This window comes from Thermobia domestica, chromosome 2, assembly GCF_964235325.1.
Source record: "Thermobia domestica chromosome 2, izTheDome1.hap1.1, whole genome shotgun sequence".
Taxonomy (NCBI): Eukaryota; Metazoa; Arthropoda; class Insecta; order Zygentoma; family Lepismatidae; genus Thermobia; species Thermobia domestica.
In genome coordinates this window covers 203,620,872-203,646,186 of record NC_137455.1, presented here as the reverse complement: position 1 = coordinate 203,646,186, position 25,315 = coordinate 203,620,872, and the positions used below count along the sequence as shown (strand labels likewise).

Below are 25,315 nucleotides of genomic sequence, written 5' to 3'. Positions count from 1 at the left end.
GATGAGTATTTCTGTATATTAGGGTTCCATGTAGTACTACAATATTCTAATTTTGACCTGACGTATGCATAATACAGCACCATTAAAGTTTGGTCATTTTGGAAATCTTTACTGACTCGATAAATATATCCAAGGTTTTTGTAGGCTTCTTTGCAAATAGTTTCAACATGTTGAATAAAAGATAATTTTGAATCAAAAATAACTCCCAAATCCCTTATAAAATCGAGCTTTTTCAGTTTTTCCCCTAATAATGAATAACCATATTGAATATATTTTTCTTTTCTGGTAAATATTAAATAACTGCATTTACGAACATTTAACTTAAATTTGTTGTTTTTACACCAAATTTCAAGATTTTGTAAGTCACTCTGAAGTTCTAAACATCCTGAATTGTTTTCATTCTGTTGAATATTTTAAGGTCACCAGCAAAGAGTAGATTTCTAGAAAATTGAAAGCACTCAGGAAAATCATTCATCGCCAAAATGAAAAGTAGAGGTCCCAGATCCGAGCCTTGAGGGATTCCAGATGTTGCGTGAAAGATTTGAGATTTGTGATTTCGATACAGTACAGTTTGTTTACGGTTTTGAAGATAGGAAACAAAGTATTGCAGAGTTGACTTCGAGAAGTTAAAGGATGCTAGTTTGTTTAAGAGAATGTCATGGTCAATGACGTCAACTGCTTTAGAAAAATCAGTATAAATGACATGTCTTCTCAGGCGAGGTAAAACCATCGATGCAGATTATTATAGTGTTGTACTCTATAAAACTGCAAGCATTCATTATGGCCTCATGTTGAATGACACTGCTTGCTTACATGTTGCGCAAAGGACGGTGAAGGCTCTCCATAATCTGCAATATGAAACCCCCCATCATCTACTATATTCTCCCGATTTCTCTCCCAGTGAATATAACCTTTTTCTGCATCAATATCACTTCTTCGGAGGAAAGACCTTCCCAGATGATTAGACTGTTCAACGTATAGTTGAGGAATTCTTCCTATCGAAGATTCCAGACTTCTTTTGCCACGAAATCCAATTGTTGTCTCAATGATGGCAAAAGGGCGTAGTTGCCGTTTTTTCGGGGTTATTTGGAAATGACGCATCTAGGATCGATATTTCATTCCCACCAATCTAATAAATTGATACTTTTTATCGTGAACATTTACTATATTGTAAAAAAATTGTTGAAATGCCTCCAGCATATTAACTAATGTTAACAAAGAAGCAAAAACACTTGCATGTGAAATGAAAATATAGAAGGATAAGAGTATACGGAACAAGACCAAGATCAGACGGAGAAAATACTCTGATAAGCTCCTGAACGTGGACTCACTAGAAATGCTTAAGGAAGATGGAATTTCAAATGAGAATTTAATAAGATATCAGCAAAGACTAGTGTTTGATAAGTATCAGAAAATGATCGGATGCCTGTCGACAAATGTAAGGCACTGCCAGAAGAAGGTCTAGACTGACTTTGACAGCTTTTTGGAAAGATGCTCCATCAGAAAATATATTGGGCGAGTGAAAGAATAATGCTAGTTTTGAATTACAGAAGCAAATGAGATATTTAGGATTGTAACAACTCTAGGAAAATAAAGTTATTACATTCAATAAAAATGATTATTGAAAGGGTACTAGATAAAAGATTGAAGAGTGAGGCTGAGAGTGTCAAGGGACAATTTCAATTCATTTGCATTCGTTCAACATTCTTTACATTGTGATACCTGATTTCAGGAGAAGCAGTAGTGAATAGATGGGGAATGCTGAGGAGAATGTAACATGTAAAACACGCCGTATGGAAAAAATGAAGAAATATACCATGAATATTATGCGGTAAATAGGTGCCACTTAAACTAAAAGGAATTGTGTACAGAACACTGATGAGATAGCAATGATGCACACAATTAAAACGGTAGTTCTGAATAAAAGAAACATTATTAGAATAAATGTTGTAGAGAAGAAAATGCTTAAATTTGTGAAGTGTAAATCACAATATTAATTAAACTATTTGTATTTGTGTTTGAAGTAAATACCGGGTATGTTAAGCAGTATAGAAAATCTAGAACTCCGATTTTCGTCAGACAAAGATGAAGAACAATGTAAATAAAGGAAATTTGGATTTATCCCATTCTCATTGAGTAATATTTTTTCTCTTTTTCTTTCCTTTGGTATTTGAACTTGTGAAATAGCACAGACTGCACCAGAAATATATAAAAGGAGCAACGAAATTTACGAATCTGGGAGCAAAGATGTAGAAAGCGAGGTTAACATGCCACTGAAATATGAGGAGGAGGAAAGAAAAGATGACAAAGATCGAAGAGGAGGGACCTGACGGCAGAAGAATGTGAGTGATAAGGCAGTTTTTGACAGAGAAGTATGAAGACTCATTAAAAATAATGTTTATATTTGAATGGATGAAGTTCAGTAAGATTAGAGCTATACCTTCACAATAGGTGCCTTTATTTATTGGAGTTACACGAAACAAAAGGGAACCTTATATTTAAAGTTTATAACGAAGTAGACATTTAATAGCTTTCCAATTGAGACTGCCATAGAAGTTCCAATTTCAGATCTCTCCTAACATTGTTAAGTCTTCAATTCTCAATAGCTATTTCCCACAGTAAACGTTATAACAGTGTTTGTAATTGATAGCTTTCTGATATTCAATTAAGCTTCAGAAGTTCAGTTAGTTGTTGGTTATACGTCGTATTAACATTAAGTAATACACTGGCAAGCAGTCTTAAGAATTTCTAATTTTAAAAAATCACAAAAAGTGCCGCGAATTACGAAACACACAACATACGGACAAACAGCGAATACAAGCTGAAATTATTGTAGTTGAAATTTTAGAATAATTATTCAATTACAAGTAATTTGAATATTTACTAGAATATATTTGGATATTTCAACAATTCTTCATTATTAGTACGATTATTGTTATTCGTACTTATTCATTTCATAGAATAAATTGAACGAGCAATTACTTCCTCTGAATACTCGGATCTGCACTTATTCGAATTCTAATAATTTTAGATGAAATTACTAAGGCAGTCTTTTAAGAAATAATTATTATTGAATAATATATTACGAAAAATGTCTAGTAAGGAACAAGTATTCCAGAACTTTCAAACAGTCTACTGACAGGGTACAGAAGACAGACGTCATAAGAAATGCCCTCGTGGCTTCGTTGATCGCTTTTTATTTTATTTTATTTTTTTATTTTTTTTTATGCGACTACATACTTCTTGTATGCCAAGAGTAATAACTATAGACAAAAATAGGTTACTGGAAGGTAAAGCGGGAATCAATCCCGTAAATGGATGATACTTCACTTTCCAAAAAATACGTAAAAATAAGTATTTTTCCTTTAACGGAACCAATTCTTAACGTAATTTTTGTATCTGCCAACTTACTTAAATATTTTTCATATTACCTAATAAATAAGTAAATAATCTATCTATACATTGATTTTGGGGAGGGGGAATGATCGAGTTTATCTTACGTCTTGACTCCTTAATTTTTAAACAAATACTAAACTAAACAAACGACTGAAAGTTCAGGCAGGCTGATCCTCCTTCCCTTATGGTCACTCCCTAGCAAGGGGCTTGTAACTATCTATAATGATTTTCATAAAAAAAAAAAATAAGACTAAACAACACGGACGGAAATTACTTCTAATAGTTGTAAAAGCATATTCGGTAAAGGATAAAGTAACTTACTTACATTGATCCATCTACTGATAACATTTCTACAAAGATAAATATATGAAAGGCTTAACAAACGAAGAAAATTAAATTAGTAAAAAATAATAAAGTTAGTTACTTTGTACTGCTTTGCATAAGCTCAACTAAGTCTGGAAAAAGAACATCGCGATTTCGGTCACAAAATCCTTCTACATTGTATGTTACAATACCAGCATAGTGATGAATTATGAAACCTTCCTTGCACTGTTGATAGTGTTGATGCTGGGTGAATCCGCCATTCAATTTCTGGAATAAGAAAAGAAAATAAGAGAGTAAAACAAAAGGCATTTTCTTGTGAATAAATATTTAGACACTGTTTTTTTTTCGACCACACAGTAAACGTACAGAAATAGATCACGAAATTACATTGATTAATTTCGATTTCTTTTCACTGAATTTGTAAGCAAATATAACTAAAATGTGCTTTACCTTCTCAGATTATTTTTAGGAGAAGACAAAGCAAAACAACAAAAATAAACAACAAAACAAGGCAGATTGTAAAGGAGACAGAGGATATTTGAGTTTCTGTACTTATTAATAGTGTTGTAAAAAAACGGTTTTTTTTCTGTGAAGTTTTTTTTCAATAAAAAACAACGTTCTTTTTCATGTTTTTTTTCAAATATCTGTTTTTTTCTGGCAACTATTATTTATTGATTTACGTCGCAGATTATTGAAATAATCAACAGAACTTGAGTCGAAGCCCTAGTAACTTACAAATCTTTTGTTTATTTGCACCTATATACTAGCAAAATTGTGTGATTATTCCTTTCGGCCCCAGGTCATTTTTGGCGTTTTCCTACATTTCCAGTTAGTGACTTATTGCTCAAAAACCATTCATTCGATTGATATGGCTAAGGCCTTGTTTTTTAGAAAATGGATGTGGCTATCTTTTGGTGTAAGTTGCATTGCAGTGTTGTCAATGGGTGGGAAATTATTGAGGGAAATGTAGGGGTGAAAATTTATAAAAAATTCCCTAACCGAATTTCAAAATTTTTTGTATCTAGTACCACTGCTGCTATATGGGTTCAAGTCGCCTAAAAAAAATCTTTGGTGTGTTGACAAGGTACAGTGAAATCCTGAAGTCGCTTGCTTCCATCCAAAGAGGGAAAGAAAAAATTATGTCATACACATGAAATTTTTACCCTTTTTACGCCTCACAAGCAAAAATCAAATATGCCGGGGCTACAGCTTCTCTAATTATCATATTGAAACTGTTTATAGTGCGTTCTGTAGGAAAAAGAGGAAGCTTTCAGGTAGTGGTACGTTTGTTTCCATGTAGTCAGTAAGAGGTCAATAATAGAGGGGAAAAGGGAAATTTTCCGAATTTTTCACCTAAAAGCGGGAATTAATTGTTTTGGCTGGAAACACTGCCATCAGACAGACGAAAACTATCTGAAAATAGCCCTTAGTACTCCAAGAATATATCCTACAAGTATCATGGCGATATATAACAAAGTAAGCATGATTTTTTTTAAAAAAAATCTCATTCTACCACAGAAATTCACCATTTTCTTACCACTTACAGAACATGGTTTATTATAAACCTCAACTGTACTTTCCCTAGTTATTCTAGTGAAACTTTTTATGGTGCGCTGTGTAGGCTAAGGATGAGGCTGTTAGACACTGGTACATTTGTTCGAATGTAGCCAACAAGAAGGAAATAATAGAAATAAAAAAGTTTTTTTTTTTAATTTGCCCTAAAATCTGGAATTAAAATTTTCTGTAGCTGGCAACACTACTATCAGACACACACAAACTATCTTAAAATAAGCTTTGGTATCCCTCTAATATATCCTACAAGTATGGTGACGATATCTAATAAAGTAAGCATGTCAATAAAAAAAATCTCATTCTACCTTTAAAAAAATCACAGTTGTTTTCCCAATTAGAGAACAAGGTCTACTGTACTTCCCCTAATTATCCTATTGAAACTTTCTATAATGCGTTGTGTAGAGCAAAGACGAGACTTCCAGATACTGGTACGTTTGGTCCGATATAGCCAACAAGAGGGAAATAATAGAGACAAAACAGATAATTTTTTCAAAATTTCCCCCTAAAATCTGAAATTAAAATTTTCTGTAGCTGGTAACACTGCTACCAGACAGACGCAAACTATCTTAAATTAAATATTGGTACACGACGATATTTAAGGAACAAAATTTCTAATTACCAAAAATATATGACTGTAAACAGAAAAGTAGGGAAAAACTAGAAAAATCAAGGATTAGAACCTAAATACGAATTTTTCGTGCGTTCCCTAATTACCCCATTGTAACGATCTGTACTTGCGTTTGTTAAGTAAGGACAAATGTTCGATTGGCGTAAGTTGACTTGCACTCAGACGTATAGGTACGGATTTATAAACAAAGATTTCTAATTTTTTCCCCAAATTTAGGAAAATTTTAATTTCCCTAATTGGCAACACTGTGCGCAGGCCCGTCTAATTGATGTCAACAGTTAGGTATCCATCCGAGGTATCTACCTGGCAAGTATAAGAAGGTCTTTCTACAACGAAGGAAGCTACAGGGAAAAAAGAAGTAAAGGAAATTCGAAATTAGAAAATTCTCGAATTTTTGACTGGGGTGAAATTTGAGAAGGAAATTCGACACCAGAAGAAAAAAAATAATATGATAAACTATAGTCCAACCATATTTTGCAAGAATAACATCCCGATATCTTAATTAGTGTCCACACAGGAGCGGATTAAACAAATGACACACCCGTGTGTGCCACTTTGGCTACCTGGGCCACCGAGTATACATTTAATTACATTTTTTTGACTACTAACTCGTGTTGTTGTTGCAGTTATAGTCTCGACTAATAATTATATTGTTGTTGTAAACAATAACTTTATAAGGAAAATTTTCTCTCCGTTTTACATCTTAGTTCCAACACTGTTGGTGAGAAATGCAGGGTGTTTCAAAATGAATTTTGGGGTTTTAAGTCTTCGTAGTACTTATTACATTTTACGTACAATTATAAGCAATACATCAAGTAAAAGAGCACCTCAAACAGTCTTTGCTACAAGTGTTCAATGTGAGATTCATTTGTCACACGGCACACATCTAGTCGATAGGCGAGAAAGGCCCATAAACTTTCCGCCATATGGCACAAAACACATTCAATTTAGGGGTCTCATTTCAAGTGTACCATCTCCTGAGGATTTGCTGACGGCCAGATACAAACATTATGAGTGTTCGCATTAGATCTTAGGTGAAATGTCGATTTATCACTGAAGAATACACGATCCAGAAAATCTTCATTGTTATGCAGCAATATTTCACTTGCGAAATTGGCACGTAAACCGTAGTCTGTAGGCAGACCTGTAGCAACTGCAAACGATAAGGACGTAGTTGCAAGCGTCTCCTTAATATTCTTCACACAGACCGTTGCACTGTACAGATTCAGTCTTTATTAAAACACAAAAAAACTTGCTGCTCTCTAGTCTACATCTTTTCTGCTTGCTCTTTCTAACGGCAGACAGAAGAAACAATGCATGTACATGCGTGCGTACAAAACTGTTTGAGTTGCTCTTTCATTTGATATAATATTTATAATTGTAAGTTAATTGTAATAGATACTACAAAGTTTCAAAACCCAAATATTAATCTTGAAACACCCTGCATTACTTCAAATTGTGTCATCCTATATTCATGTCTTTTATATACGTGTCATCAGGGCCGGTCCTAGTCAATTTGTCGCCCCATGCAATGGCATAATTTGCCGCCTCCCCCTTTCTCCAGAAAGAACAAATCTTAAAAGTCATGATTTTAAGTATGCTACTCCAGCATGAACAACAAAGGTGAGGGTAAGTGCAGTTGCACTCAGAAAGGCTTAAATACTTACTAAAAATGCAATCCCGTTGTGTCTTTTTTTTTTTAAAAAAAAATATTAATCTATTACGTTAGTGAAAGATAAAGCAAACACACATGCAGAGGAAAAATGGTAATACTTTTTATAGAATTCACTATCGAGCTTCAATCTCAATGGATCAGTTTGCAATTCCAGTGCAACTAGCTCTTTTATCTTTATTTCTTAATTTCCCTTCAATATCTGTTACATTTTTTTAAAAACTTGTTTCTATCTTCAATGATAAGGAACTTGTTTCTGACAAAAACAAGACTAGTTGTCATATCAAAACTGTGATAACTTACTAACTGGAACAGATATTCACTACTATTCGAGAACTGAATTCTTGCATTTGGCAACAATCAAGCAATTTGTGCTCGGATTTATTCGACCATTTGCTTTAGCATTGTCCATGTGGCCTTAAACTAATTCAACCTAAACATAATTTATGAATTTAGTATTCAAATAGAAGGTCAGCTTAGTAAATGTAACTACCATCATCATGAAGTCTGTTTCCAACAAGAAATATTTAATTTAAATAATATACTTATGACAGATTTTGCCGGACCATCCAAATTTGCCGCTCCACGTAATTGGGCGTGTTGCATATATGGTAGAGCCGGCTCTGCATATCATATATATCTAGTCGACAAATTATTTATATATGACATTTAGAAAAATACTATTAGGCAAATTAGTATTAGTTTTTACCTTTAGACAAGTTATTTGAATTTTATACTGTTCGTGACATTAGTTTCGTACTTATTAAAGGCCTGCTTTCACGAAAAAACAAAATTTCATTTCTACATTTATTTCTTAGTTAATATTGATGAAAACTGCTGAAACCCGAATTGTTAATAAGTATGGCATTCATGTAAATTGTAAAATATTTGTAGCGTATCAGTATCTAGCGTTTAATTTATGTTGCATTTTACGGTGATTATACCTACATAAAAATATTTAATACTTAAACAGACGTAAGATGCATTAGAAATGACTATTTGAAAAAAAACGAAATTTAGAAAGAAAAACGAGAGGCAGTTTTTATTTTCTAAAAAAAACGTACATTTCTGAAAAAATACGAACGGTTTTTTTTCTATTTACAACACTACTTATTAAAAAAAATTACACACACACTCCTTTATTTTACAGGAAAAAAAATTTGTACTGTCTCAACCTTGATCATTGCTGCCAGTAATTGAGATTCAGGCTTATGACAAATATTATACATCTCGAACGCTTAGATAAAACACTGACCATGAAAAACAGTAATATATTTGGTTCTCAAACTTTGCTCAAGTTTCAAGCATTTCATATTTGGCTAATATTATTAATGCTTACATGGTACGTTATTCAGTGGTGAAGCCAGATTTCTGAATCCTTCTATCGTTAATTTCTCTAAGCCACTGAAATGACAAAGTCCTTTGTTCTGAATTCCATATGTAACTGTCGTAATTTAGGTTTAAAAAGACAGGAGCTCACTTTAAACACTCACGAGTTCACCAAGAAAATGATCAGCGCATTATTATTTTTTCCAATATCCTGTTTCTTAATGCAAGTAGATACCAAAGCTATACTTGCATTTCGCTTACGGTCTTTCAAAGTGCTCAGACGCACCTGAATAGTCAGCATGAAGTTCGTCTTCCAGTGGGGTATAGGATTTTCTGTTCAGGCCCAGAATCATGAGGGCAGCGAGGGAGCTAACTGAATTACGACACAGCAAATTTTAGCCTAAAACGCTACAAATAACGGTGATGGATGTCAATGTTCTGATCACATACATCACTCGACTACAAACGTTCTGGCCAACCATAGACCTTCGTGAGCTGTGATGTCAAGGAAACTATGGGCACCAATTAATATAAAATAGCTGCGTTTATCTTTCCATTCGTATAACACTCCTCCTGTTAGCAGTGACATGCCAAATGTACTCTATGTAATATACGAGGCACTTCTCTGTCTTCTACTTATTTAAAACATGTACGTACTTGCTCTGATTCAACATTTTTAATTATATTTAACTGACTAATATATAAAAGAACGTGTGTATGTGTGTGTCATCAGATTTTCGCATAGAAAGAAGTCATCTAGAGTTGATTTTGAGTTTAACGTCCCGTTCAGCAGCAGGGCTACATGAGACGTGGACCTAATGATTAAGTGAAATCCGAACCACATGAGCTCCCACCGGGAATCGAACCGGGGTCTTCCACGCCAAAGGCGCGTACGCTAACCGCTTAGTCACGGAGCTCAGAAGTCACCTAGAGCCACAAATTATGTACACAAGTATATCTTTAGATATAATTGCATACGAAGCAATTCTTTTCAATTTTCGAGGGGGTGATTGAGGGTCACATGTTTTGGATGTTCAGAAAGTATACAGTTGTTATCTCAGAAGTGTTCTATGAACTATATAGAGTATCTCAGAAGTATTCCAAGTTAGATAACCCGAACTATTTTAATGTTACATGTTGCATGCTATTCTGTCCGTACAAAGAACTAGAAATTCTACTAGTCTTAAATAGGTCTAAAATAATTTTTTAAAAAGTCAGGGAAAAGTTGGGTTATATTCTGTATGTTTGTGATTGAACCAATATTGAAATAAAATCTCTATTTTTACGTCCCACGAATATACTTGTAGACCAAAGAAGAAGGATGATTAACAAAAGTAGATGAGAGTTATAGGACTGGCGGAATAAGAATGTGGGAGGAAACTGGAGATCTCAGAGAAAACTCAGATATCATGCTGTCTATCATAAACTCACATGGCCTAAGATCGAACCAGGGACCTCTTGCACCAAAGGTGAGCGAACTATCATTCAGCTACCGTGTCCCCTTGAACTAGTTTTATTAGAGCTCAGCACATCCTATACAACTTATTACTATACGTAACCACTAAACACTTACATTCTGTAGATCTTGATCAACGCCTTCTGAGACAGCGTGCATTGTAGCACAAACATCATCGAGCACAGAGAAGATACCGGGAGGCCGTTTGCTCTCAATTAGGTCACACACCACTTTGTTGTTAAAGTAATCAATGGGAGTCCACTGAATATTTTCCTGGACATATTCTTCCTGTAAAAGAAGAGTTTATTACAAAATTATAACTCCCAAAAATATAACTACGTAATGAGAGGATTCTTCTAATCTCACATTCTAGTTATTAAATGTTACACAGTGAAGCAAAATTAAAACCAGAAAATAAGTTGTTTTTCAAGTTGGAAAACAAATTTTATAGTAAGATTATTGAAGCTTTACTATAAAGTGTCAAGTCTCAGAAGGAAGTGATAGCGGAATAATAAAAATATAATATGCAGCCATAACGAAGAAATTAAAATACATTAATATGGAAGTTCGATGTAAGCGTTCGGCACGAACACTTTGGACTAATTTCTAAAAATCTAGCATCTATGATAGTTAATCACATTGTAATACATAATTAATTTGCTTCAATTAAAAGTAGTATGTATTTCTGAATTACATACTAAAATCTCTTCGATTTTCTATAAATCTCTTCGCTATAACCATTACTATTTGATGAGTAAGGAAACAGCCTGACATCTCTAAGCTGAAAAAAACAAAAAAAAGTGGGCGTAATCTTTGATCTGCGGTTCCGCAGTGGTTACTCGCGAAGGGTTTAGAGGTCTCTTCAAGGCTGTGGTTGTTGCAATTAAGCATGATGCCTTTCACCACAAACCTCAGTCGAGACATCGCCGGACACCTTCAAGACATGATACCTCGGTCCTGGTGCCGTATCCAATCATACACCAATAAAAGATCTTCTGTCTACATTAGCAAGAGCCTCTTTTTTGCTTTACAAAACCATTTCATTACTCATACTTTTATGATTTGATATTCTTTCAAGGTTACAAAAAAGAATAAAAAGATACGTAATATACCATAAATATTCACATCATCACAACCCAAAATTATTTAATTATAAATAATTTATTCCTATCATGCTTTTGCATTTATCTAGAGCTTATATTGTCATTTATTTTTATTATTACGTTAATATTGATCATGAAAATCTTATGAACATACAGTACTAGTTGCAAAATTTACAATTTCCTACTGATAATTTTATTTCCCGCAGCGTTCAATGATTTTAATTTAGATACATATGAACTATATTGTCATTGCTTAACCAAAATACACCGATTCGTATTCCACTTTTCAACATAAGGTGGAAGGGAGAAATTAAGAAAGATTTTGCTAATTCTAACATCCATAACACTTCCACAATGACATTTCCGTTCTCAAAAGGTTCGGTCAAGCACGCCCAAGTTCCAAGTATTTAAGTTTGTGCTGTTTAACCTTGGTACCCAGTTACCACCTGTCCAGAAGTTCAAATAACCTGAAACTGTGTGCATAAAGAGAAAACTGCTCTACAGTGTGATAAGAGACTCGGCATGGGTCTCTTCAAGGTAAGCACTTACACCATTCTACATTCCTTCGAACACAGATAATTTTCGGATTAAATTATTTATATTTTAAAACACCTTAATAACTTAAAATAATCATAGTATAACTATTTATTTGAATTTTTATTATCATACTGGTACAATTTATATGATTTTGCTAAGTCGTAGGAGGCAATAAAGAAGATTGAATGACTGGTGTTGTTCAATACCACACCGCTTACTTTTGTTGCTTAGAGTAGCGGAAGTTCAATCCCATGCCACGTTGAGTGAACTATGGTGAATCATAGGAGTGTGTCTTCTTCGGTTAGGTTAGGTAGGCTAGTGTCATTGCTTTTATTATTCACAAATTATTTTATCTCATTCATTTGTGTTTCTCATAGGTTTAATTTACTACAGAAAACGTGCAAAGTAAAGCCAAGCCGTGGTATCATTTCGGGGCCGATGCTATGGAAACTTCGTGGCCCTCTTGGCTCTCTCTCCTAATCTGGTTTTCTTATAAGCTCAGTGACGATAACATAAGTGATGCGACTATCAATCTTTAGGACAAATATTCTTTGTATTTTCCCACCTCATATAGCCTATCATAGTGATATGTCATTTCACTTGCAGAGAACCGGTGGTACTATTTTGTTAGTTCTAATTAGAGGCAAGATACGTCATAGTTAGCTCAACGGCATTGCCGTAGAAAATGTTGAATGTTAGAATGTTAATTAAATGTATGTCATACGCAAAATAGCATTATTTTAAGTTCCATAATGATATAATATTTCAGTTACATTACGTTCCACGATTATGCCCTTTAGATCAAGGGAGACGATGATTAAGGCAAGTGAATTATGACATAACTGGTGGAATGAGAAGGTGGGAGGAAACTGGAGTACCCCGAGAAAACCCACGGACACAATGTTGTCCACCACAAATTTACTTAGTTGTCCACCACCACGGACCGAACCAGGGATCATACACACCAGAGGTAAAAGCTCTACCACTGAGCTACCGAGTTCCTATAAGTTCCATTAAATAGGATCCGATATAAAAGCATTGCCACCAATGTCGCCTTCATTACAACTTAAGCCATGTAACATATTAAACATTTATTAATATATTCAGACATGGGGGCGGTGTTCTTTAGAAGATATACTGAAGCAGCTATATACAAATTAGGATCAGATTATTACGGATTTCTTTCTCGAGTTCTCATGCATGATACTGCTGCATCGTCACGACTGTGAAACAATTACTACGGGGAGCTGAGTTGTAACTGATATTGAAGCTTGCAAAGCATTTAACATAATTAACTGAAACAAAGAAGCAAAAGAACTAATATGAGTAATTATTTCCTTGGCGAGATAACTAAGAGCAATAACATACATCACCATTTACAACTAGAAGTTTCGCAACTTCAAGCATTTATTATATTTCTGTTATTTCGCCAATGATGTCGTTAACTAGTGAAAAGAAAAGAAGTCCTTCCGGACCTGACTTAAACATTATTGGGGGGCGCAGTGCCTCAGTGGTAGAGCGTTCACCTCCGGTGCTTCGGGTCCCTGGTTCGATCCCAGCTCACGCCGTGTGGACTTTGATGTGGACAAACACCATGCTCGTGGGTTTTCTCGGGGTTCTCCCGTTTCCTCCAACTTTCTTCATTCCACCATTTCACTCGTCTCTCATCATCACCGTTTCCTTTAGCCTAACCGGCATAACCCTGGGACGTAAAACTTAAAGATTTCATTTCATTTTTTAAATACTTATCTAACGATGCAGTTCAATCTGTTCTACAATACAGAAGGAACACAGATTCGAATTCTGGTTTTCTCCTTCTTGGTTAAATTAGTTAGTGCTCCCATCTTCGGAGAGGTATGAACTGAATTATTGTCAGATATTCTGAGGATTTCGCAGAGATCAAAAATAAGAGACACCTCCTAATCTCTTGAAATGGAGCAATTTATTTAAATTCTTAGAATGTTATTTTAAATCATAATCAGAAGTTCGTGTAAGTACTTCACTATTTCTGAAATGACATTAATTTTGTTGATATCACGTAAATAACTAAATCATTGTAGTAATTCAATTTCGAGTCACGATAATAACAGTTCCCCAGATAAAGATTAAGGATCCTGGTAGAGTCGTTTCACATTTTTTTCAAAAATTACTCAAATTTAATTGGAAGTAAGTTACTATATGTCTCTATTTAATCTGAATAAACAATCCTTTATTTTTTTTATATCTGTTGTAACTTCTGACTGCAGTTGAGATGCGAAACTTCCCCGATTTCCTTGTTGGTATGTATGTCGATATGATGTACTTTACCAAAATAAGTATTAATGTTGATGTAAATCATTAAATTATTTACACTAATTTTGTTGATCCAAAATACATAGTATTGAATTCTGTTTCTGAAAGTTTTTAAATAAAATATCACGATTACTCAAGAGCGAAAATAATATTAACTCGAGGAAGACTTCTGAAAAATGACTATCAATCACTGGCTTAGAAGTAGTGTCTAGTTACATTAGAATAAATAGGCTACAACCTTCTTTCTGGGAGAACACTCATACAAGACAAAACAACTATTATAATAAGCACCGATTCATAAAGCGCATGACTGTTAATAATGGACTATATTTAATTTGTTGTTGTTTTTCTTCCGATAAACAACAAACGAGCTACAAATTCTAAATCTTTGGAGTTTTCTCTACATAAAACACTTTAAAACACTATGGAAGCTTATTTCTTCATATTAATATAAGATAGTTCTTCTTGTTTCTTTTTTCTCTTAAAATAGGAGAGCGATGAGGTTATTGTACCTTTAAGCCACGATTTCAATTTTATTTCTGGGCCTTTCTATTTCAATCACGCAAATTGCAGAAAATGGTAACAGATGACTATCACTGATTTTGATCGGCTTAAGCTATGTATATCAGTATTAATTATCCCAAAATATTTTGCAAAAGTAGACGCTAGATGGTGAGAAACACATAGAAGAGCCGGCCCTTGACACTATGCAACCACACATTTTTTTTCTCGTTAATATAAACAACAACAGCACTGATAGAAAAATGGAACAAGTTTTGGTGAAAAGGCGTTATGTTCGTACATATTTTAGAGAACTCTTTGACTATCTATATTTAAAGGAAAAATGTCTATACATTTTTTTTTTTTTTTTTTTTTTGTAAATAAAACAACCTCCATTTTGAAAATTTATTGCAGCAAAACCCGTTTTATTTGTGTCCAAATTTTCAAAATATGCATTTCGAAAGATCTTTCAAAATACATTATAAAAATCGGTAGTATTTCTGGAAGGAAAAATAAGTTCTATGTGTGATTGCATGCCCGCCAGCGGTTGACTTCCCCTCCTCGTACCTCCCCTTTCAGTGTCTACTTTTCCAAAATATTTTGAGATTACTGATATAAAACTGAAAGACTTTACATGTCTTATGCGAACCAAAATCTGTAAAGGTCAATTGAGACCTGTTCCGCATGATTTGAAATAGAACGAATGTAACATTCGTTGTTATAACAGCTAGAGTTTTCAATATCTCTGAAGCGAATGAAAAAATTGCTACAGTTATGTAAAATAATAATAATAGCTTATTATTTAAAGGCTTAGGAAACATAATAAAAGTCAGGAAGACTTACATACTCTAAATTCAAAAATTTCCTCACTTATTGAACAAATTTTCAGACAGGCCTGTGAATATGAGAACAAACGGATATTTAGACTGAACTTTTTCTGTACAAAAGGAAACATGAACTGAAGAATCCGGCTGATGAACGAATATTAGGTCAAAATGAATATATTTTTAGTAAACTGAGTTCTAAGTCAACTCTATTTAGTCTCGATTTCATTCCCTCAAAATATCGTGTTGTTTGACTAAATAGTAAATTATTACCTTATTTCTTAACAGTGAGCATCATTACCGTTAAGTTGAATTGTAAGGACACTTCATGATTCTAATCAACACATTTACAGTATTCGGGAAATTTCCGAATATTTTCGATACTGTCTGAATTTATAGTTTTATTGTTAAGTCAAATGTAGTATGTTCATTTTTAAGAGATTAAATAATATTCGGAACATTTCTGAAATGTATCTTTCCCAATGACACATGTATATTTTCTCTGCGCAAATATTCAACCATGAGCTTATAGCAATAGCAATAGCTAATTCGACCACGCGCATGATTATTGCTTGCAGTGTTCCGTATTAATCCATGTAATACAGCAATTACAATCACTTCTTCCCGACTCATGTTATTGTTCGAATGAAGAACTAAAACAATTTTAATATGCGCGACTAATCACTACTCAAAGCCAATTGTTCAGCCGTAAATCGTATAAAACACTTCCGCAAAAACGTTTAAATGGTATTATTTTCTGGTTTTACACTCAAGGACTCATGTTTGGGACTTTTAGAAAAATTAATAAGAAAGAAAAAAAACATCAAAGTCAAAGGAAGATAATTTTACGGTTTCGTAGTGTTGAGTTTCTCACGACATGAAAATCGCTTATGTTGAAAATTCTTCCTCTGCCAAAAGTATATTATTCAGTTTCATTCACAGGAAACCAAGCTCAACACTTTCCCGTATCACATCTTGCAATCTTTCAGCCCCAAGTTTGTTATACTACCGGATTTCCCGACAGTGTTGCTACTGACCAAACAAATTGTACACAAAAGTATGGGAAAGTAACTTATAAAATCACAATAAATATACACAAAAACACCGGAATATTTTTAATAATAGCCTGACATCTCATTTTCTCTGTAAGATAATGAAAATTCATAATAGGAAATATGCGGTCCCTTGTTCCTTTGTATGAATGTAAGACTCAATATCGAGAATCAGGCAATTTTCCATCATATTCTATTATAGGCTACTATATATTTGTTTCCTTATACTTTAAAATTATTAGAACATTCCAATAACAATAATAAAAGCAAATAAGCTTGCTGGCATTTCATATAAAACGGTTTTCCACAAATAGCTAATTTATCTGTTACAAAGCTGGAAAAAATACAATTCAGGTAGATGTGGAAATTCTCGAACTCGAGTCTTCCACTTGTTAGACAAGCATTGCAGCGTATGTTGTAATATTAAGACAGAATATAACGATTGCAATTAGAAAGTTTTCAAACATATTCCTAAACGAGGGTGAAAGTTTTAAATTAGATAATATTTTGGACTGAGGAAGTGGAAGAATTTGGACTTTACAACTAGTATTTCTGCTACTCTTAGGAATATTTGTCACCGTTGAAACAAGATAAACAAAAACAGATACAACCTCCTACTAACAGTTTAATTTTTTACATGTATGTTCCAGTATGTCCCAGCAGTATAAAAATTACATTGGCAACAAACGACATAAAAATTCGTTTTTAGCGGCATAAAAATTCGATTTTCTAGAAGAACTGTGCACGGTAATTAACCCACAAGCATGTCGTTTAGTTCAGTTCAATGTGATTTACTAATTAATTTGTTTTATCTTTGGATAATACAGTAATGAAACAAAAATTAAAGTTTACGCGTTAATTAGAATTTTGGGTTATATCTCGTTAAGAGACCCCATTACAGCGAAATTTAAATACAGCTAATTTTACAATAATTATGTGATATCTTTAAATAGATAAAATGTAATGGAAAAGTGGAACAAGAGCTCGCTAGACAATATTATTTTACATGAGATACCGTTATCACGACTCACTTATCTGCTTTCCACTTCCAGACATTCAGAAAATTGGCATTTGTTTTCGCATTTATAAATGGCTGCAAATGGAAAGCTAACTATGTGACTTGTGATAACGGTACCTCATGCAAAATAATATTGTCTAGGGCGCTCTTGTTCCACATTTAGATTATCTTTTATCTATTTGATCACATAAATAATGTAAAATTAGCGGTATTTTAATTTCGCAGTCATTAGGCCTCTTACGCTGTGTATTGTCACTCTGCTAGTAGCATAATGAAAAGCTTGACGGTATACTTTGCTATCAGATTCATCTTAATATGTGGTATGCTCATCGCACAGCACCAACTTCTATGTTTACCAAAACAATTTGATTCTCTCAAAATCTACGGATTCACACTCATCCAATTTTGTTTCAAATGGTGACATCAATTAATTGATCGTATGTGCCTCAACTTTGGACATTTTTTGTTTCGTTAAACTTTAATAAAATTGTAGAATAAACCGGACATCATTTTATTTTAAATATATATTTTTGCTCTCGTTACCAATTCACAAATATTTAGCATATATTTATCCCATCAATTTGCGAAGTGTGTATGAGACCGAAAGAAAACTTAACACTATATGATTATGGTATTCTTATACTAGAGTCTAGCATTTTGAGTATTATCTTGTGCAGTGCTAATTAATATGCATGTATATTTTTTTTTTTAAAAAAAAAGAACAATATATTAGCTTCATGACAAACTGCCATTACTACTGCAAATTTCTCTTTATGTGCATTCTGTGTGTCTGAAATCAAAGTTCCTTAATTTATAAAAAGATTACGAAAATCAGTTTTTTATTCTTTTTTTTAGTACAAGAAAAACAATCTCGTAATCCTCAAAATTGTTTAAATGAATTAAAATTTCTAGTTTAATATTCCACGATTATGCACAGAGGCTACGGAAGACGATGATGATAATAATTAATGAAATCATGGAATCAAATTAAGAAAGTGGGAACAAACTGAAGAACCCCAAGAAAACCCACGCACATAATATTTGTCCATAACAAAGTCAAATTTGTTTAGTACGATTATTATTATTATTATTATTATTATTATTATTATTATTATTATTATTTTCTTTAACGTTAACTACATCGAGTTTTGTTATAGAAGCTCAAAGCTTACTGTAAAGTCTGTTTAAGTTAAACTAATTTTCTTATTAAGAAATATTAAGAACAAGATCGTTGTAAGTTCTACAAAAACAATATTATTATGTTCTATAAAATTACTCAAATCAGCCTATATCGCAGTTCGTAATACGAGTCCCACATGTTTCATATACTTCATTTTTCGAGCCAACCGAGTCAGGCATGACAATAATTTTAATTATTTGAACAACTTTACGATATATAACGTTGATAAGCATACTTTGAGGATTTTTCTGAAATTCCGAGAATATTGCGAATATTACATTAGCGTAATAATACAAACAGGCCTCATATTTTTGGTTGTGTACTAACTTTAACTATGTATTATACAGTTTCGACATGATACGCCCATTTCTACTCATATAAAAGAAGTCGTGACTGACTGACTGATAAACGTCTAAGCCAAACTGCTTAACCTAGAACTTGAAATCTTGACAATAGACAGACTTCGTGACGTAAGGTGTCACTAGGGAAGAATTTTTGGAAATTCGGCGCGGAATGAGGGAAACGGGATTGCAATTGCTGTAATAAGATCTCCATATATTGAAATCCATATATGAAATTTGGATTTCTCATTTAAAATAATAAAACACGTATTTAAGCGTTTTTTTAATATATATTTAACCTAGAAGGAAGAGAAAGGAATGGGAAGAAAAAGAAGTGGGGGTTACAATTATTATAGCAAAATGTCCTTACCTCAGAATCTCTTAGCGTTAGAGACGTCTAAGGTAGGACGCGACATTTAATTGTAACATTCACAGGTTGTAAAGAACTAATGTATCTCAAGAAAATACCTGCTTAGAAAAGTCGAAGATTTGATCACAAATGGGTACATCTTCCCTTAAAATAATGAAATACAGGTTTCAGTGCTTTTGATATTTGGCCTAGAAGAAAAAAAAAGGAAGTGGATGGTTGTCTAAGATGATCACACGAGGCGTTCAAATTCGTGAGAGACTCGAGTTCAGATGGATTCCACATGAAAGATACAGAAGGAAAAACGTAAAATATTGCCCTAATAACATATGGAACCATGTTCCAGTATTCTATACAAATTAAGCTAACTGAGAAAACTGAGTTGTAACCGAAGCTTACGAGTAGCCATAGATTGTGCAATGAAATCTCAAATAACGCAATTTCGTTCTGCGGTTTAATTCAAAGGATATGAAAAGTAATAATTCGTGAAGTGACTGTGAGAAGAAGTATAAGTACTAAACAGCTGCACTCATGCATACGATATTTGGGCAATAGCAACATTCCGTTTCCTCGCATTATATCGCTATAATAATTGAAAACTTCAACAAATCTGACAAGCTAGTAAACAACGAAGGTTGAATCTGGGCCCTACAGATTTTTAAGCTACTGACTGCTTTTTATTTATAAACTGCGAAGTTAATCTGAGGTAGAAAGACGAATTGGTACAAACATAAACGCTGACATCACAAATTATTGTATTGAGAAATTTCACGGAATTGTTCCTTTTTTAAAACAATCTTGAAGTGTACCAGGAGCCACGAATTCTAAAAAATATTACAATGGTAGAATACACACGAAAATGTCTCACATAAATCTTAATATTCCACAGAACAAACCTAGTACTGCTTTATGACAGTTCAGTTATGTGTAAAGAACCAATGTGCCATGATTTTAATTTATATTCACATAATAAAGACATTATAGTTCCTTTATCATATAGTTATTTACTCTACCAAACGGATTAACGGAATTAATATATATCTTTCCAGTTTGAATTGAAGACCTCTGGAAAATTAATTATCAATGGCGTGGAAAGGAGGCAATTTTCTTTGTAGGCTTAAATCATTACACATGCACGATTTAGACCTTTTGTATTTCATGTTACGCTGTATAGAGCTGCTAACCTAGTGCCTCATTAAAATACATTGTTAAAAGCGTCACTAATCAGCGAATAAAGGCATGAAGTTTTACTTGGGCGTAACTGCAATAAATTTCTTTCTTTTTCTACTGAGTCACTTAGTTTGCAGTGACCGAATTTTATGTAACGCCACTCTTCCTGACCATACAAAGAAACAATCATTATCATGCGCTTCAAACTGAACGGTTTGAAAATAATATATTGATCCTTTTCACGGAGTAGTTGTGGCCTTATCAAGAAATTTCTATAACGCTGAGGCTAAATAATGGTTCGGTAATCCTCCAGTGGTGATTCATCTAATGTAAACAAATAATGTAATAACTGTTCTTCTAGGGTACTCGTTTGTGGCCAAGTAGCTCACACGCGTGCTTTCTCTGTCCGTGGTCCCGAGTTAAATTCCCGGTGGGATTTTGCCTTGTTTGCAAGCCCAAGTAACGTTTCAGATTCTACTTTAAACAGTAGTTCTCATACATTCTTGTGCAGAAATGGGACGCTAAATTCCAACCAGCAATCTATTATTGTAGTAATTTATCTAATGTGATAAAGCAGGGTTTCTAATGATGCGGTTCTATCAGTTTTACAATAAAGAAGGTACGCAGATTCGATTTCTGATTGACTCCTTCCTGCTTAAGTAACTAGCGTTCTCGTCTTATCTATGGGAGATTGGATTGGATTCCTGGTGTGATTCTTATGGCTAGAATACCATAAGCTTACTGCCTCATATGCAGTAGCTTCAGTGCTGAAAAAGGAAGCTCTTAAACCAACCACAACCGCGTTCTACTTTTATTACTCTCCCCCCCCCCACCCCAACACACATACAAGTGGATTTTTTTATACCTTCCTCAATAATGACTACATTTTCTCAGCTTATATTTTCTTTAATCCAGTTTTTCCTCCAAGCTTATAAATTCAATTCTAACTGAACGGTACAACAGAAAAGGCAGGCGATTGACACCACGACTGTTTCATTTAGATAGTAGCAGAAATCGGTGCTAGAAATTTCTGGGGAAAAATACAAAGAACGAAATATGATCAGAAAAAAATTTAGAAAACAAGTATGAGTATGATTCAAGGGAAAATACTTACACTTTTGCCCCGGAGCGCTTTACACCAATTGTTCTAGTACCTTTTCGTACAGACACTACAAAATCGGATAATGGTGTACCGTACGGTGCGACAAAGCTTGGTTGGTTGGATTGAAGTTTAGCGTCCCCCTCCGATGTTATATGAAACATGGTTATACATCCTAACGTGGGATCCGAACCACACTATCTTCTACTGAGAATCGAACAGGTTTCCCGCACCATAGGCAATTAAGCTGAACATACAGCCAAGAGGGAGGTAGACACGACGCAAATGTTTTTAAAAGCACTGTGAGAAACAAGAAAATTTTCTCTCCGTGTAGAGAATGTGACGAGAGTTAATGTTCCTTGTAAATAATAAAAGATGCATATCAAAAAACGGCCGATATCTTTTATGCAAGGTTGGTAACACTGATGAAGTTGCACAAGCGCAGGAGCATGCCCTAGTATTCTGTGCTTACAACAAACAGGGAATCGTCCGAATAAAGTTGCATACATCGAGTAGCAGTAAGGTGAAATGGCTGTCGTAACACAAAATCCTGCCAAATGTCAAGAGAGATCTGTCATATAATTTCTGAACGCCAAAGGACAGAACGCAGCTGACATACATCGAAAATTGTGTCATTTACGGACCGACAGTAATGAGTGAAGGGAATGACAGGCAATGGTGCAGAGAGTTTCGGAAAAGGCGTTCGAATGTTCATGACGATCAGCATAGCCGAAGGCCTAGTGTTCAGACGGACAATCTCGTGGGATGCGTTAACGAGAAAGCGCGATCCAGTCGCTGATTTACAACAACTGAACTCGTCAAAAAGTTTCTAGAGGTGTCTGTGAAAACAGTGCGTCGAACTGTGACTGACAAGCTGGGTTATCACAAACTGTGTGCAAGGTGGTGCCAACAATGCTGACAGACACTTACAAGGAGCAAAGAATGACAGCTGAACGTAATTTTTGGCCCGCTGTATGTCTTTTTTCACATAGTGACGGAAGGTGTAACTTGGATATTTATTGTATGCCACTTGGGAGTCGAAGCAGCAGTCAACGCAATGGCGGCACTCTGGTTCTCCTAAAGCGAAGAAATTCAAACAAACACAATCAGTTCACAAAATCATGGCAATCGTGTTATGAGACCAAAAGGGTGTGATTCTTGTAATTACAGCAGATGTGTATTGCTAAATACTGAATAATCTGCGCTGTGTCCCTTTCCAAACTGGTGGAGAGCAATGCTAAGCTCTGGAATTATTCTGATCCATGACAATGCCCGTACTCACATAGATGCGCGTACTGTTGAGACAATTCAAATATTTCGATCGGAACTATTCAATCACCCCCCTTACAGCTCCGACCTTGCTCCCAGTGGGCGGCAGATTTTTACACAGCGAGCACACAGAAGCCACGGTAGCAGAAATGTCTGGAGGTTCATGCAGAAGTCTGCACGGGCTCGCGCCGAGCCCACGGGCTGGACTCGGGCCTACAAAGCATAAATATATCACTTCGGGCTCGGGCCGTAAACTTTTAAATATACAACTATATTTCTCGGGCCTTTTCGGGCCTAACTTTGTAAATACTGTACAACAATATTTATTGGACCGTTTTTTCTGAAGAACTTTTAAAGAACAACCGCAAAATTATACATCTAGTTGCTGTAAATAAAAATAGAATTTTGCGTTAATTATTAAGTTCCTGTAATTCGGGCTTATTTCGGGCTCATCTGATAATCATACGAGCTCGAGCCTAAATGCTAAAACATATTTCGGACTCGGGTCAGCCCTCACATTAGAAATTCACGGGCCGGGCCCGGGCTAGAAGTTTCGGCCCGTGCAGACCTCTAGTTCATGGTGACTATGTCGAAAAATAGCCCAGGTATGTACTTGTATATCAATCACAAATTTCTTCTATCATTTTCTTGCTTTTTTTTTTTTTTTAACTATATCGGCCCTTTTAACATGCGCCTTGTATTCACAGAAAAACAAAATTGAATAAAATAAAGAACAAACGCTACTGAAATTACGATTGGCAAAAATAATCTAGGTTTACTATTATTTTGTTAAATACATTGTATTCGAACTTCAACTTATTTCTACAAATGATGAGTTCTTATTTTTAGGACATTTGCTCCATTTTCTTTTAAATTACAGTAAGTTTTATTCTGAATACTGGACTGAAAGATTGAGTGCTACAAATAAGAGTTTGTTCCTACACAAATGAAGAAAAAGCCAGTGCGAGAACTAAATTGAGGGAAATTGTAGGTTTTCTAGTGGTATCCCGTGTGCAATTTAATGCTAGAGTATTGTGGATGGTATCATTTTGTTCCTTATAAAGTAGAGAATGAGAGAATTGATGGTGGACATGTCAGACACGCGACTGGGAGGGGGAGGGAGTGGGGGGAGAATGGTGAATCATCGTTCGCTTAGCCCCTTATAACTTCATTCCTATTCATTCGATTTTAATTTTCTTTTCTTTAAAAGAAAGGTCTAAGTACGTTCTACACATTATGTTATTAGCACCCTTTACGTAAATGTAGCCGTTTTGGTTAAAAATTAAAAAAAAAAAAGATTTTTCCTAAGAAAAAATATTTCATTTGACAAAATAATCAGTTTTGTATTATTTATTTATGCCAAATATCTAAATTTATAAAAAGGAGCGTGAAATATGTATAAATTTTTATTTTCAAAATTGTTGTTTTATAAAACGCAAGGAAAAAGAACTGTATACAAAATCATATATGTATATTATATATATATAAATTATCATTACACCTATTCCTACAATTTATTATATTATGTGATCCATATTAATGTTAATTCTTTAGATGTTCATGAATATTTTAGAAATATGTTTTAATTATTATGAAATAAGTACTCCAGTTATGTGTTTTCTTATTATATTCATTTACTGAAAAATTAAGGATACTCTTCTACTGGTAAGAATAAGAATAAGAAGTCAGATAACACAGGGATTCCCTTAATCGAGTTATGACAGTGCTCAGTTCCTTCTTGTTTCACGAGAGATTATTTCCTTCGCATTATCCTGGTAACAGATTCCCTATCTGCGTAGTCCGCTTCGAGGTACCCATATCATAACCATGATTCAGGTTCTTCGCTGAGAGAAACTCCTTAGGACCACAAGGATTATGACACATTATTGTCTTGTATTTCCCTTTGCCATTAATAGTCCAACTCCAGTCAGTCACTGTAGGAATTCAGGATTCGCAATATGTGCTTTACGCCATATTAGGGCTTGAAAATATGCTCTTTTTACGGCCGAACGCTGAGTATCTTGTGTTGGAGGCATGCATGATGCATAGACTTGCTTTTTAAGATGAAAAACAACCGCCGCATTTTTTTTTTTCAGAGATGTTATCTTGGGGATCCTTATGTATACAGAGCGTATAAATGCTTCCAGAACTCGGAACATTTCTTCACTAAAAGTATCTTTTTTCT

The 25,315-nt window shown here is 34.3% G+C and overlaps 1 protein-coding gene across 1 annotated transcript in view; it reads right to left on the bottom strand.

The window, feature by feature from the left end:
• Positions 1–25,315, bottom strand: part of LOC145678365 (unconventional myosin-Ie-like) — a 327,951-nt gene that overhangs the window by 59,245 nt on the left and 243,391 nt on the right. Inside the window, exons 11-12 of the mRNA XM_081748425.1 lie at positions 10,495–10,665; positions 3,821–3,987 (exon numbers count right to left, since the gene is read on the bottom strand). Of these exons, the coding sequence (XP_081604551.1) occupies positions 3,821–3,987; positions 10,495–10,665 (338 nt within the window). The remainder of the gene's footprint in view (positions 1–3,820; positions 3,988–10,494; positions 10,666–25,315) is intronic.